The sequence below is a fragment of the Leopardus geoffroyi genome, chromosome C1 (genome assembly GCF_018350155.1).
Source record: "Leopardus geoffroyi isolate Oge1 chromosome C1, O.geoffroyi_Oge1_pat1.0, whole genome shotgun sequence".
NCBI lineage: Eukaryota > Metazoa > Chordata > Mammalia > Carnivora > Felidae > Leopardus > Leopardus geoffroyi.
In genome coordinates, this window is record NC_059328.1 from 42,154,502 (window position 1) to 42,169,701 (window position 15,200).

General features: G+C 41.0%; 1 protein-coding gene across 4 annotated transcripts in view; it reads left to right on the forward strand.

The window, feature by feature from the left end:
* Positions 1-14,590, forward strand: part of ZFYVE9 (zinc finger FYVE-type containing 9) — a 214,777-nt gene extending 200,187 nt beyond the window's left edge. For 3 of the 4 annotated variants that reach the window (XM_045477396.1, XM_045477398.1, XM_045477400.1), the window contains 6 exons: positions 1,036-1,186; positions 3,677-3,757; positions 6,185-6,347; positions 9,397-9,502; positions 12,217-12,393; positions 14,015-14,590. In XM_045477396.1, the coding sequence (XP_045333352.1) occupies positions 1,036-1,186; positions 3,677-3,757; positions 6,185-6,347; positions 9,397-9,502; positions 12,217-12,393; positions 14,015-14,176 (840 nt within the window). In that variant the 3' untranslated portion in view covers positions 14,177-14,590. The remainder of the gene's footprint in view (positions 1-1,035; positions 1,187-3,676; positions 3,758-6,184; positions 6,348-9,396; positions 9,503-12,216; positions 12,394-14,014) is intronic. The other variant, XM_045477397.1, reaches the window with a different exon arrangement.
* Positions 14,591-15,200: the final 610 nt, after the last annotated feature.

Consider the following 15,200-nt stretch of genomic DNA (forward strand, 5'->3'; position numbering starts at 1 on the left):
AACTGGAATTTAAACAAAAACTTGAAAAAAAAAAGAACAAAGCAGCATATTAGTGATTTCTTAGAAGATTTCAAACAAGTTAGTAAAACTAAGACACAATGGAGTATATTTCTAGAGGAAAACCCTCACTCCTTTGTGCAAATATGAAAAAATAAGGCAGATGCACTTACATATGGGACATTCTTTTGACTTAGAATTTCAGTGAATATGTCCTCAGAGAATCTAGTGGGTAGGAGGAATTACTGTAATTAACTAAACTAATGTTACTTGAGTTCAGTACAGCAACAAAAGGACCAAAAAAAAAAAAATGAATGCAAATATGTCTTGTGCTTATTTAGGTTATAATATAAATCACCTATAAAGTGTAAAGAGAATTTTTGTATATGTTGATTTCTTTTTTTTTTCAATGTTTATTTATTTTTGAGAGAGACAGAGCATGAGGAGTGGGGAGGGGGAGAGAGAGAGGGAGACACAGAATCCAAAGCAGGCTCCTGTCCCTGAACTGTCAGCACAGAGCCTGACGTGGGGCTCAAATCCATGAACCATGAGATCATGACCTAAGCCAAAATCAGATGCTTAACTGACTGAGCCACCCAAGTGCTCCTATATGTTGATTTTTTAAAATTTTTTATTTAAAAAAAAAATTTTTTTTAACGTTTATTTATTTTTGAGACAGACAGAGTATGAACGGGGGAGGGTCAGAGAGAGAGGGAGACACAGAATCTGAAACAGGCTCCAGGCTCTGAGCTGTCAGCACAGAGCCCGACGCGGGGCTCGAACTCCCTGGCCGCGAGATCATGACCTGAGCAAAGTCGGACGCTCAGCCGAGCCACTCAGGTGCCCCGATTTTTTTTATTAATGGTGACTGATGTTCACTTTGTTTTCATTATTTAGTAGCCTCTTTGTCACTTTAATAGATAATAATATTGGTTTTTTTTGCCTTTGAGAAGGTAAAGGAGTTGTGCTGTGTGAGACCCCCAAAAGTGCCCATTTTTGGCAGAATAAGAAAGTTAATCTTCTTGCATTTGATTACAGATGATGAAAGCCATGAACAAGTCCAATGAACATGTCCTGGCAGGAGGTGCCTGCTTCAATGAGAAGGCAGACTCTCATCTGGTGTGTGTACAGAATGATGATGGAAACTATCAGACCCAGGCTATCAGTATTCACAATCAGCCCAGAAAGGGTGAGTATTTGAGGTGATTGACATGGTAAGAATATAAAGTTGTACTGGACATGGGAAGTTGGATATCTCAGCCCCATAACTCTCACTTTCTAGCGAGGTGAATTTTTAAATTCACTTTGATGAATTTAACCTCTCCATCCTTATTTTCCAAGATTATGTTGACCCCCCCAAATAGCCAGACTCAAAGTTGCACATGGAATCTCTATTATTGAGGAGAACATGTTGAAAATTCTGTATTGGGATATTGTCATGGCCAGAACTGGTATTTGAAAGTAGGAAGACTAGGCCCCTTAGTGAGAATATACTTAGGTAGGTTTGAAACTTGTTGGATGACCATATCTAAAGAATGTTAATTAATAGGTTGACTGAACTCTGAAAGAAGGCTTCTTGGTTCAGTGGCACTCATAATGTGGGCTCATCACTTAGGAGATTGTTAGAAATGAAGGATCTGTACCCAAGATCTGCTAAATTACAATTTGCATTTTAATAAGGTCCCTGTGTTAAATGCACATTGAAATATAAGAAGCACTGTTTAAGGTGGCATTTCTTAAGATGTCTTATCAGGTTCTAGGGTGTTAAAAAGTACTCACATAAATGAAAGTCTTGCTTATTAGTACATTTAACTGATACTCCTGGGTTACAAGTTTAAACAGATTTCTTCACTATAGGACTTTTCAGAGCCTTTAACAAGGTGATATGATTTGCGTTTTTCCAAAAGGAAGATAGTGCCTGGCCCTTTGCAAATTTAGTTGACCATGAATCTGGTTTTTCCTCAGAATATCTTCCATAACTAACTTTCTTTAGTATGCCTTATGAAACACTTCTCTAGTTGACAGTGACATAGGTCACTGTCCAATATATTTTATAAATCAATTGTTTAGTAGAAGCATAAAAGGTCTTTGTCACATGTATATTCAACATATATCCAAAATAAGGTAGGTGATAAATCCACAGTGCTCTCTGTTAGATCACACCTGGAATATTTGAAATAAGTTCTGGATATCATTAATGTAATTGATGATATCCATTGATAAAACTGCAGGTTCTTCTAAGGATGGTTCAAGACCTGTGAAAAATCTGGAAGCTAGGTCAAAAGAAGACCTTTTGAATATAGTATGAATATGTAATCTGGAAAAGTATAGATTGGCAGAGGGTGAAAAATAGCTGTCTCTATTTTTAAGGTTTTCCAGTGTGTGGAAATAACATCCAGCTTATTCTCTATAGCTACAAAAGGCTAGAACCAGCACTACTGGGTGAGAGTTAAAAGGATCTAGGTCTGGACTCAGTTTGAGAGCACATTCTGTAAGGCTGAGAGTTATCCAGAAGTAGAAGGGGCTGCCTAGTGCCATTGTGGGCTCCTTGTCACTAGAAATCTTTGACAAAGCCTGGATGTTTACCTGTTAGAGATATTGCAGGGCCAATGGGCAGAAAGGTGGATTAGCTTAGTCCAATTTAAGATGTGGAGGAACATAGAGGCTCCTGCCTGGCTCAGTTGGTGGAGCTATGCAGCTCTTGATCTTGGGGTTCTAAGTTCGAGCCCCACGTTGGGTGTGGAGATTACTATAAAACAAAAGATAAAATCTTGGGGCATCTGGGTGGCACAGTCAACTTAAGCGTCCAACTCTTGATTTCAACTCAGGTCATGATCCCAGTATCATGGAATCAGGCCCCACATTGAGCTCTGCCTGCTTAGGGTTCTCTCTCTCCTTCCCTCCCTCCTTCCCTCCCTCCTTCCCTCTCCCCTGCTTGTATATGCGTACTCTCTCCAAGTAAATAAATACGTAAATAATTTTTTTTAAATCTTAAAAAATGATATGGAGGAGCATAGTGAAATTTTCTTAAAGCTAAATGTAAATATTCTTTTTTTCATGAAGAGGTAATGGTAATGTGTTGGTCTTTCAATAGGTATTTATTTATTTATTATATTTTTTTAAAAGAAATCCACTCATAAATAAAATGGTTGCCAACCATATCTCTATCTTCAAAATATATTTTATCTGAAAAATAAAGGTATTAGATCAGCCATCACTTTTCTGTGAATGGCTAGGTGATATATTAGGTATTGCAAGCCTGTGGTCTTTGTCCCCAATTACTCAACTCTGATATACTTCAAAAACTGCCATAGACAATATGTAAGTGAGTAGAAATGGCTGTGTTCCAATAAAATTTTATTTTCAAAAACAGGCTGCAGGCCAAACAGGCTGTAGTTTGCCGAGCCCTAGACTGGACCACTAAGATTCCTTTGCTTGTAAGATTCTTTAATTCTTGATTGGAGGGAGAGGAAAACGAAATGGGGAGTGTATCTTAAAAACTTCATTCCCAAAGCATCAGAATTACTGGTTACTTGTATATTGTGGTGTATAGAGTCGTTGTTTTTTGTTTTCTGTATGATGATGGTTGGGGTTACCAACTACCAAATATTTCAGTATTGTTCTGAGTCTTTTGATCTCAGGGCCTATCTTAACTAAACTATTTATATTACTATTTTAGTGACTGGTGCCAGTTTCTTTGTGTTCAGTGGTGCTCTGAAATCTTCTTCCGGATATCTTGCCAAGTCCAGTATTGTGGAAGGTAAAGAATAAGTTATTTATTGCCTGTGTTTAGTTCAGGCCTAATTATACAACTTAAAAAGCAAGGGATGTTGGGATACCTGGCTGGCTCAGTTGGTAGAGGATGCGACTCTTGATCTCCAGTCGTAAGTTCAAGCCCCATGTTGGGCATAGAGCTTACATAAAAAATAACAATAATAATAAAAGTTTAAAAAAAAATAAAAAACAAGGGATGTTAAGTGAAACCATAACACTTTTACAGTAGACTTCTTACTCCTATTATGTATCCAATAGCATCTTACTCTTCAGCTAATTAATACTGTCATATAGGTACTTAGGTCTCTAAAGAAGGAAGTAAGTGGTACAGATCTCATGGGACAGTGACAGAAAAATTAAGAGATGGCCTTTCAGAGCTCTGGGAGAGGGTACCCAAGGGGACATAGTCTGAGTTCAAATATATCACTGGGCTCATATCTGTAAACATGTAGATGAAGTTCAGTCTGGCTTAACTCACAGGAATGTGCATTCATTCATTATTTGGGGTGCAGAATGGTATGTGCTTGCTGCTGGTTTCCTATAATTAGATTAGACATGACACATATCCTGAAAAAAGCTTATTAAATGAGAGTTAATGAAAGGCTGATGAGCATACTGTGTATTTTCTTTATCAGTTGATTCTTCCTATATTTTGATCTGGTTACTCTTGTTGCATAACAAATTAACCCAGATCTTAATGGCTTGAAACAATTATTTTACCATGCTCACCGATTGCTCTGGGTCAGAAATCTTGACAGGGTAATGCAGGGACGGCTTGACTATATGTCCAGGGCCTTGGTTAGGATGACTTGATGGCTGGGAGCTAGAACTGTCTGAAGGTTTATTTATTCCCATGTCTAGGGCCGTGGGATGACTTAAAGACTAGGAGTGGTGACTGGAGTACTCACACTTTGACTCTTAGCATGCCATGGCAGCCTTGGGGGTAGCTGGACTTCTAACTCCAGCCACACGTCTAGCAAAGGGCAGAAGCCATGTTGCTTCTTATGACCCAGTCTTGGAAATCACACCGTATCACTTCCGCCATACTCTAGTGTTGGAAATAGTCATAAACCTTCCCAGATTCAAGGTGAGAAGAATTAGACTCCATTTCTTAATGGGGAATTGGGAAGCATTGTGAGAAAGCACGTGAGGTCGGAGATATTGTGGTCACTTTTGGAAAGGACATTCTGCCACATAAGACATGTTTTCATTCCCGAAGTAGCCTAACTCCAGCCCCTAAGAGCAGTCCTTCCTGGGGGTGGAGTCCAGTGTGTTAACTGAAATGCATAGACCATCTTACATATGTTAATAGATACTGGCTTTGACTTCCTTTACTGGTAAGCTTAATAAAAAAGCAAGTGAAGAGCAAAGTACATTACTATTTTACAACTAAATTTCACAACTTTGACCAGCAAGTAGAAGCATGCTGTTAAAAAGTTAAGAAATCTAGGAGTTAAATAATCATTTGGTCTTAAGTGACTAATTAATACCTATGTGATCAAGTATTGACTACGTTCAAAATGTGTCTTGACAAGATGATTAAAAAACACCTTTTAAATGTTGTGGAAATGAACATTTGAATGGACACAGATCCTTACAAATGTGATGTGTTTAAAAGTTACGTCTATATCTTTGGATTAGGAAATTTTTAGTTCTTGTATTTCACTCTGTGTGTCAGTTGAGCAATTAGCTGCTAGGATATTTTTATGAAGCTTTTTAGAAATTATCTTGGTTGACAAAATTTTGTGTCAGTGAAGCAGGGCAGTTGCTCCACATGTGACAACTTTCACACTGAATTTCGGTGTCTGCCTTTGACTTGGGTAGGTAGCAGCCCCCAAATAGTTACCATGTGTTGGCTACATGGTGGCCCATGTGAAGCACATGTGGTAGGTTTCCCCTGTTGCTAGCCAATACATGGATTTATCGCTTCTCGCACCACTGTTGTTTATTCAGTGATTTATTTAACAAACATTTCCTGGGCATTTACTGTATGCCAGGAAATCATAGTGAGGTGAGAGAGACAGAGGTGCAAACACAGAAATATGGTTAGAGCATGATAAATGCAAGAGTGAGAACAGGAACAAAATGTTCTGTCAGTCCAAAAGAGGGATGTGACCATGTGTAAATCTCCCCTTGATCTGTCTCAGGAGAACTCAGCTGTGTCTGAAGTGAAATCGGCAGGCAAGTGTTTTAGGCAGAAGCGATCTTGGCATTTGCTTCTCATAGCACTTTGAAAAGTAAGAAGTTCAGCTCAAAGAACAAAACCTCTTTCTATCTGTCAGCTTTAGAGAGCAGAGCAAAGTTTTACATATAATCCTAGAGGGATTTGCTAGCTGCCAGGCACTGTGATTCATCTGCCCCCTCCCTGGCTTTGCGTTGTTTCCATCTGTATTATCTTGGTGCTGATTCTCAGATGGCGTTATGGTCCAGATCACAGCAGAGAACATGGATGCTTTGAGGCAGGCACTGCGAGAGATGAAGGACTTCACCGTCACCTGTGGCAAGGCAGATGCCGAGGACCCCCAGGAGCACATTTACATCCAGTGGGTGGATGATGACAAGAACGTCAACAAAGGGTAAATGTTTCCTCCCTTTCCCCCTTGGGGCATTTAGTTATGGTCTGGGCTCTGGGCTTTGTCTACACTGGTATTTATAACTTTACTGAACGCCCAAAGAGAAAGGACTGTTGTGTATATATAAGATAAAATTTTAAATTTCTAGTTTCTTGGCTTAGTTTCTGAAGGAGTTTCTCTGCCTGTTTTTGAAGAGGGGAGGAGGGAAGGAATTGATGAAACAAAACAGGCCTCTAAAGTTATTGAGATAATAGTAATACCGAAGCCCTTTCTGGTTTTATAAAGAAAGCCCTTTTGCCAACATTGTTTCATTTGCTATAATAACTAGCCTTGTTTTCCCCATATTATAGATGAGTAAACAAGCACCAAAAGGCTAAATGACTCCACAAAGCAAGGAAGTGGCGGGGCTGGGACCTAAAACCACCTCCTGGGGCTTCCAGTCCTGCGCTCTTTCCCATTACAGGCCCGCTCTACTCTGAGGGCTCAAGCCAACACTTTGGAGTCACCTTTGACACTTCTTTTTCTCTCACACCCTGTACCTAACTCAACAGTAAATCCTGGCATTGTTATATTTTATAGTATATATTTGATATATCCTGTTACATTTTACTTCAGCATATGTCCAGAATCGTACTACTTCTCACTACCTCTACTGCCACCATCCTGGTTCAGGCCACCATCATTTGGTCTGGATTATTGTAGGAGCCTTTGAAGTGGCTTGCTTGTTTCTAGTCTTGACCTCCTCCTGCCCCCTAACCTAATCTGTTTCCAGTACAGCAGCCAGAGTAATGTCACTTCTCTGCTCAGAACCCACCATTAGCTTCCGGTATCATTCTGCATAAAAGCCAAAGTGTCTAAGGCCTCACACAACCTGTCCACCCTTTTACTTCACAGAAGCAACACCTGCCTTCTTGCCTGAACACGTCAACTCTACTTCTGCCCTCTGGCGTTTGCTCTTACTATTCTTTCACCTTGTACTCTGGTCTTCGATACAAGATAGCCAAATGAGTCACCCCCTCACTACCTTCGAGTTTTTTCTAAAATGTGTTTTCTCAGTAAGGCCTTCCCTTGGCCAACCTATCTAAATTAAAACCCTCCCATACATATTTCTTCTCTCCCACCCCCGGTACTTCCTATCCCCCTTCCTTGCATTATATTTCTCAAGAGAACTTACAATTCTCTAACATAAAATATACTTTTACTTATTATATTGCTCCTGGACTATAAACTTCATAAGGGCAGGGATTTTTATCTGGTTTATTTATAGCTATATCACCAGAACCTAAAACACTGTGAGGCATCTAGTAGGTGCTTAAAAAAAATGACTATATTATACATCATTGTATTAAGCTTTCTTTTATCCATTCATCCATCCCTTTTTCATTCCTTCCTTCAGGCAATAATTCTATGTGTAGGTCTCTAGAAATACAAAAATGAATTCCACACACTCCCTGCTGATAAGTGGTTCAGTCTTATTTTGAAGATAGTTACAAATAAGTGCATCAAAGTATGGAAGATGCTCATAGAAAACTCTGCAGGAACACAGTGAAGATAAAAAAGAAAAGAGGAAGCTTGGTAGAGGTGGTAGGGTATTCAAGAAGACCTGCATAGAGAAATGGCCGCTGATTGATCTGAATCTGGTAAGATGAGTAGGTATTTGCCACATAGCTGTGGCAGAGTGGGCATTCCAGTCTGAGGGAATAGCAGGAGCAAAGGCAGATTGAGGGCACAGACAACATGGCACACCCGATTTTTAAAGAATCTTTTAAAGCTTTTGTTATTAAACAAAAATCGGTGAGTATATTTGCCTATTTTACAAATAGTCCTCTATCTTCCCATACTTCATTGGAAATCTTAATTTCGAAATCAATTTGTGTTTAGTTGGAAATGAACATGGTTATCAGGACGAAAAAACTGATTACCTGAAAATCTGATGCCATAGGTATCTGTAACTGATAACAAGCAGGTTGCCCCTTCCTACAAGTGCCAGTGGCAGCATCTTAGAAAACAGGACAAGAACTAGTTAGGGAGGACTGTCAAATTCAGGGGTTTAGTTTGTAGTGTATAAATTGAATATTTTCCAGCTTGTCCCTCAGTGTCTGGGTATCCTCTCTAAAAGAATACTAATCAACTAAGAGTGGCCCTTTTTGACATCATGTCATGAGTTAGAAATTAAATTCAGTGTTGTTTAAATAATTTTAATTCAAGTGAATGAAGTAAATCCTTGATATTGAAGTTTAAGTTCAACTTGATCTTTTTACATGGAGATTAGAAAACACACAGATTTGAATCTTGTTAGGAAGAGTTTAGAGTCTTTGTGACAATTATTTTGAATCCTCATCAGAATGAGTGTCAATCTCCACCTGTTTATACTTGCTATATTTTGGAGAGGAAATGACTATAAAAAATGACCTTTCTGTTTAGGAATCTAGGAGTGATAATTTAGCACTAAAGGGAATTTGTTGTGATAATAGTATAAATACTTGTTCATGAGCTCACAACAGCACTGTCATAATTAACGTACTGGTCAAGTAATTCTTTCAATCAGTAGACATTTATTAAACTCCCATGTTCCAGGCAGTATGTCAGAACTGGGAATACAGCACACAGAGGTGAGTGTATCATGTTCCCTCATCTGAAGTCCATCTGTGAGGCAGATCTGCAAACATGTGTGAGTGTGATTGTTGTCTGGAGCAGCGTGTGTGACAGAGCAGAGGGGAGAGCAAGACTGGGTGGCCGTGCACTCACTGCAGGAAGGAATGCTGGGAGAAGAGGGCAGGTTTGAGTAAACGATTTTTTTACATTGAAAGAACCAGCTCCTGGAATCATGGCTCCTTTTTTATATGTGTTCTTCGAATTATTTCATTGCACAGGACCTTCCCACGAGAGCTCTATTCATGTACATCTTTGTGTAGTGTCTTTCTTGCTGTGATGTGTTGCTCAGATGTGTTCAGCAAAGCACCCAGTGTAATTAGTAGCAAGACTTGATAAGAGAAGTGATTCTTCTAACTACAGGAGCTGCTTCCATCTCTTTCCTTTGCCTCTATTGTAGTGTTATAAGTCCTATAGATGGGAAGTCCATGGAGTCTATAACAAGTGTGAAGATATTCCATGGATCGGAGTATAAATCAAATGGAAAAGTCATCAGATGGACAGAGGTAAGGAAATGAAACTTGGCATTCTTTTTTTTTTTTTTTTAAGGCTTGCCTGAAAAACTTACTTATTTTTGAGAGAGAGAGAGAGAGAGAGAGAGAGAGAATGTGTACACGCACACCAGCAGGGGTAGGGCAGAAGGAGGTAGGGAGAGAGAGAGAGAGAGAGAGAGATAGAGAGAGAGATAGAGACAGAGAGAATCCCAAACAAGCTCCACACTCAGTGCAGAGCCTGAAGTGGGTCACAGCTGTGAGATCATGACCTGAACTGAAATCAAGAGTCAGACGTTCAACCGACTGAGCCACCCAGGTTCATGAAACTTGGCATTCTTGATTCTCTTTGAGCACAACTTTTTGTTAGGCTCAGACATACATTGTGGGCTGATTCTGGAGGATAGGGAAAGAAAAGCTCTCTGTTTACCTTCTATACTCCAATTCCCTCTGGTCTGTCTCTGCTCACCAGGAAGAAATGCCACCAAGTACAGCCTGTAGCAATCTGATGTCTCTTTTTTCTTATGAATGAGCTTTTAGAGATTTGTTTGCATTAGAATTCAAGAAGGATGCATCTCTGAATGGCATATACCATCTTTGCTTTATTCTTTAGAATACTGGGCTAGTTATGCTGTACTCACAGCTAAAAGTATCTTAGATAACATACTGTTTAAAAATAGGCTTATGTCACCAATAAGAAAACTAAAGCTCAGATACTCAGCAACTTGTCCAAGAGAACAAAGCAAATAAGTAATGGCAAAGTCCTGTTTCAAACCCAGATCCAGCCAGCTCCTAAGCCCTTTTGCACTATGTGTTGCCTTACTTGAAATCTGTATGAGAGGCTAACCTGGGAATGAGAGGAGCAGGGCAGGGACCCTGTATGTGTGTAATATCAGACAAATCGGGAAGTTTATTCTCTGAGAATAAACAGGGAGGTCATAGATCTCTGAATTTCTTTTGAATCTCAGTTGTACTCTATAAAAATAATACATTAAATTCTAAGAACTCTAGAATTCCTTGCAGCTTTAAAAGTCTTAATTTTTTAAAAATGTTTATTTTTGAGATAGAGAGCACAAGTGGGGGAGAGGCAGAGAAAGAAGGGGACAGAGGATCCAAATTACACTCTGTGCTGACAGCAGAGTGCCTGTTACGGGGCTCACACTCACAAATCGTGAGATCATGACCTGAGCTGAAGTCAGACACTTAATCAACTGAGCCACCCAGGCGCCCAAAAGTCTTAATTTTTTTAAAAAAATTCTGACTTCTAGCTGTTCCATTTTACACAAAAGGTAACTCAAGCCAAGAGAAGTTCAATGCCTTACCAAAGTTCATTCACATAGCTGGTTTATGAGAGCAGGAGACTAGAAACTGTTCTCCGTTTCTCGACCTGTTGTTCCAAGTAACTTATCCTTCATACCACCAGGCTCAGTGTTTTCATATGCAGTTCAGTGGTCTTAGGAGCTTATTTTGTAATGATTATCCCTTCGACACATTTTAAGTAGTGCAGTCTGGACCACGTGGAGCTCCTTATCACTATTTGACCTATTTTCCCTCCCTTTTGCTTGCCTGTAACCCAGTGAGGCAGCAGTGTGACCCATCTCATTTGCATAATGTGAGAAAACAGGCTCCAAGAGACCTGGCAGAGCAGGGACCAGAGGTCTTCTGATGCCCAGTGCAGAGCTCTGCTTGTCATTTCACGGTGCTACTCTCACTAGTGCGTGGGCTTCAGGGATGTCCCCTTTGTAGTATTCTTTGTATAAGCCACTTACTGAGCAGTAAGCTAGGGGGCAGTATGTATAAGCATGGTGTTTTTGCATATCTGTATCTTCTCTATTATGCTTTTATATAATTTACGATAAGCAGAGAAGATGGGGCTTTCATTTTTTAAAAAAAATTTTAATGTTTATTTTTGAGAGAGAGAGATTGAACGAGCGGGTAAAGGGCAGAGAGAGGGAGACAGAGGATCTGAAGTGCGTTTTTTTTTTGCTGACCACAGAGAGCCCAGTGCAGGGCTCGAACTCATGAACCATGACATCATGACCTGAGCCGGAGTCAGATGCTCAACCGGCTGAGCCACCCAGGTGCCCCAAGACAGGTGCCTTCTATTTTACAAAGGCATAATTGGACATTAAGAAGTCAAAGGACTTGCTCACAACCCTCCTCTATGTGACTAGGACTTGGGTCTCTTGGTTCCAATCTTGCTGTGCTTCTGATTCTGCACTGGCACCTCTGCACCTCTGCTCAACTTGGTGCAAGGACACTAACTCAGTTCCCGCCTCCTCACCTTGGTGCAAGGACACTAACTCAGTTCCTGCCTCAGCAGTGGCATGGCCCTGTGGCAGAACTCTGTAATGAGAGGCAGCAGACTCAGATTCTTGGCTTGGCCTTGCCTCTTTCTCTCAGGACTTTTGTGCACTTGAGCAAGTCACTTCTCTGAGTGATCTGTAACATGAAGGGGTTGGGTCACCTAATCTGTAAGAGCTGTCCTCTTAGATTCCAAGATCATTTCCTAAGGAGACTGTGCATGTATAAGGATTACCATTTAGAAGTACACAGTGCTAAATGTAAGCCTTTTCTGGTTTTGAGTAGGACATATGATTATGACCATGGCTGAAACCAGGGAGATAGATAGGTCTTCTGCACAGCAGGGGATTGGGGTACTCATACACAGTGAGCTCATGCACATCTCCTGGGCGCAAGGCTAAAGTCTCTTTTGTTTGGGGGAACAGGTGTTTTTCCTAGAAAACGATGACCAGCACAGTTGCCTGAGTGATCCTGCAGATCATAGCCGATTGACTGAGCACGTTGCCAAGGCTTTTTGCCTTGCTCTCTGTCCCCACTTGAAGCTTCTGAAGGAAGATGGAATGACTAAACTAGGCCTACGTGTGACACTTGACTCAGATCAGGTAAGAATAGTCTTAGGTAGCCTTGGAAGGTGGGCTTGAGCAGTGTCTGTATTTTCTGACATGTGACTTTTCCTGCATCAACCCAGAGACCTTAATTCTCTGGGCCTTCTGACCTTGCCCGTTACTCATGTACCTAGATGTGCTGCTTAGTGAGACTCTCTCTGAACCATTTGAATCTTGACTTCCTCACCTGAATGTCTCCCAAGGACTTACTTGTGAGTGTGGGGTAAGGAGGGGAAGTGTGTGTGAGGACTTGCCACCCCGTATGAATGGCATCAGTGCTCCTCTTTGAGACTTCCCAGTTCCACTCTTCAGGAATTGCTCTGCAACCTTTAGACAGCAAGTTCCAAGCTGTCCCATATCCTGTTTTGTTTTGTTTTGTAAGTTTGAGAGAGAGAGGGAGAGTGCGCACATGCGCAAGTGGAGAGGGGCAGAGAATCCCAAGCAGGCTCCGCACTGCCAGCACAGAGCCTGACGCAGGGCTTGAACTCATGCAACTTTCAGATCATGACCTGAGCTGAAGTCAGACGCTTAACCAACTGAGCCACCCACACGCTCCTATCCTGTTGTTCTTAATCCAGCTGCAGCAGGCTTCTGCTGCTAGGCCTCCGCACCTCTCACTCCTTAAGGTTTTTCTGTTAACATTTCTGTGCCAGTTAGTGGGTGAGGACTTGATGTGTTTCCCCAATAGTTTTCCCGTCAGCTCGGGTCTCCTGTGGCCAGGCTTTCCTTCCTGTCTTACTTCATGTTTCTGTATGCTGTCTGTATAACAGTCCACACCTGCCCTACACCCCCCCACCCCCCTGCCCGGTCCCTTGTTCCAGTGTCTCTCTCCTGTGGCCTTGAACTCTAATCTCCATTTTGGATTGTTGTGACATGTCCCACTGCTCATGCTTTAAGGCAGTGTTGTGTCCCTATCAGGGAAAATGTGAAAAGTTATGTGTCTGGTTCCACTTCCTGACTAGTCCTCAATGAACATACGTATTTTCTACTCAAGGTCTTGCCTAGTGTGGTACTAATACGCCTATCAGGGTAATACAAATGAGGTATCATGGTCCTTTCTCAAATGATACTGATAACCTTGTTAGAGAATTACCTTACATGCAACAATTAAAGAACAGGCATTTTTTCTGCCTTTTGAGGGCGGGGGTCCTGTTGTATTTATCTTTGAATTGCTGTGTATGTAGGTGCTCAGAAAATGGTCTGTGGGTGAACAGATGGACGAGAGAACAAATGTTCAGTTCCTGTTGTTAGGGAGTTAGTTGTACCTTATATATTTTTAATTTTAATTTCCACAACCAAAGGTTTAGGTATTTCTGATATTCCATACCTCTCTATGCTGCCCCCCACCCTCTACCCTTTCCTGGAAAACTAAGGCCTTAACAGGTTAGGTGTCTTGCCCAAGTCTCACAGCTACCAAGCAGCAAGGTCAAGATCAGGATGAATAAACGACAGTATAATAACAATTCAGGGAAGAGAAGGAGAACCTTGTGTTAACTGCTGTATGTCTAGTCCATGGCCAAAAAGGACATCTTTTCCAGCTCAGCCTCCTTGGCCCTCAGCCCTCTCAAGAGGCCTTCTCTGTCCAGTAACCTGTCATCCCCTTCTTTCTGCGCTCTAGGTTGGCTATCAAGCAGGGAGCAATGGCCAGCCCCTTCCCTCACAGTACATGAATGATCTGGACAGCGCTTTGGTGCCGGTGATCCATGGAGGGGCCTGCCAGCTCAGTGAGGGCCCCATCGTCATGGAACTCATCTTTTATATTCTGGAAAACATCGCATAGACAGAGGACTTCATTGTTTGTCTGTTGAGACCTGTTACAACAGCAGTCATACCCAAATCATTTGCACTTTAGAACTGGAAGATTAAGCTTTTGTTAACACTATTAAATGGGGGGTGGGGTGGGAGTGGGGGTTGGGGCCAGGGTGGGAAAGGGTGGTTGGGGGGACAGATGTTCCATAATTCTGAGTCTTCTATGCATTGTCCACCAAGAAGATCTGGGCAGCTTCTGTTACTGCACAAGTTATGCTATCCTTGCCGCTAATCCCCTTCCGTTACTGTTTAGACAAAAATTCTGCTCCTGTTTTAAGATTTACTTACGGTCTTGTGCTCAGAAATGCGCAAATGGGTATAACCATCACCAAGGATGGGGCTGGGAGGGCAGAGGGGAAATAAAAAATGAAGCATTGGTCTTGCACTTTTTGTACAGAATTGATATAAAAAGGAGAATTCCACTGGTTTTGTCCCGCTTACATCATAGTGACTTCAAGTAGAATTTACACTTAGATTTCTATTTGTTTTTTACCAGATTATTCACTGAAGTGAATCAGAGACCCAGCGGATTATCTCTTCTATCCAAGGAAAAGCGACTCAGTGTAAATGAGGTCGCTTGGATAGCAGAGCCAAGTTCAGGATTACTCAAGATCTGCCCGAGTGAATGGCAGGTACTGAATTGAGTCTTTCTGTGAAAATAGAATATATTCAAGACATTTTTAGTTATACACTAGAGGTTTTTTAAAAAAAAATTATTGAGAAATAATTTAAACTTCCAGGAAAGTTGCAAGTATAAGAAAACCTATGTACACTTTACCTAGATTCACCTATTGTTCACATATTAACATTTTGTCACATTTGCTTTAAGATATCTGAGAGTAAGTTGCATATATCATAATCCTTTACCCCTAAATAATGTTCATTTCCTAAAAATAAGGACATCTTCCTGCGTAACTGCAATTTCAGCCAATTTAACATTAATAGGACACTTGAACCTAGCATCTCTCCAGTCATGCCCTTTATAGCCTTTTCTC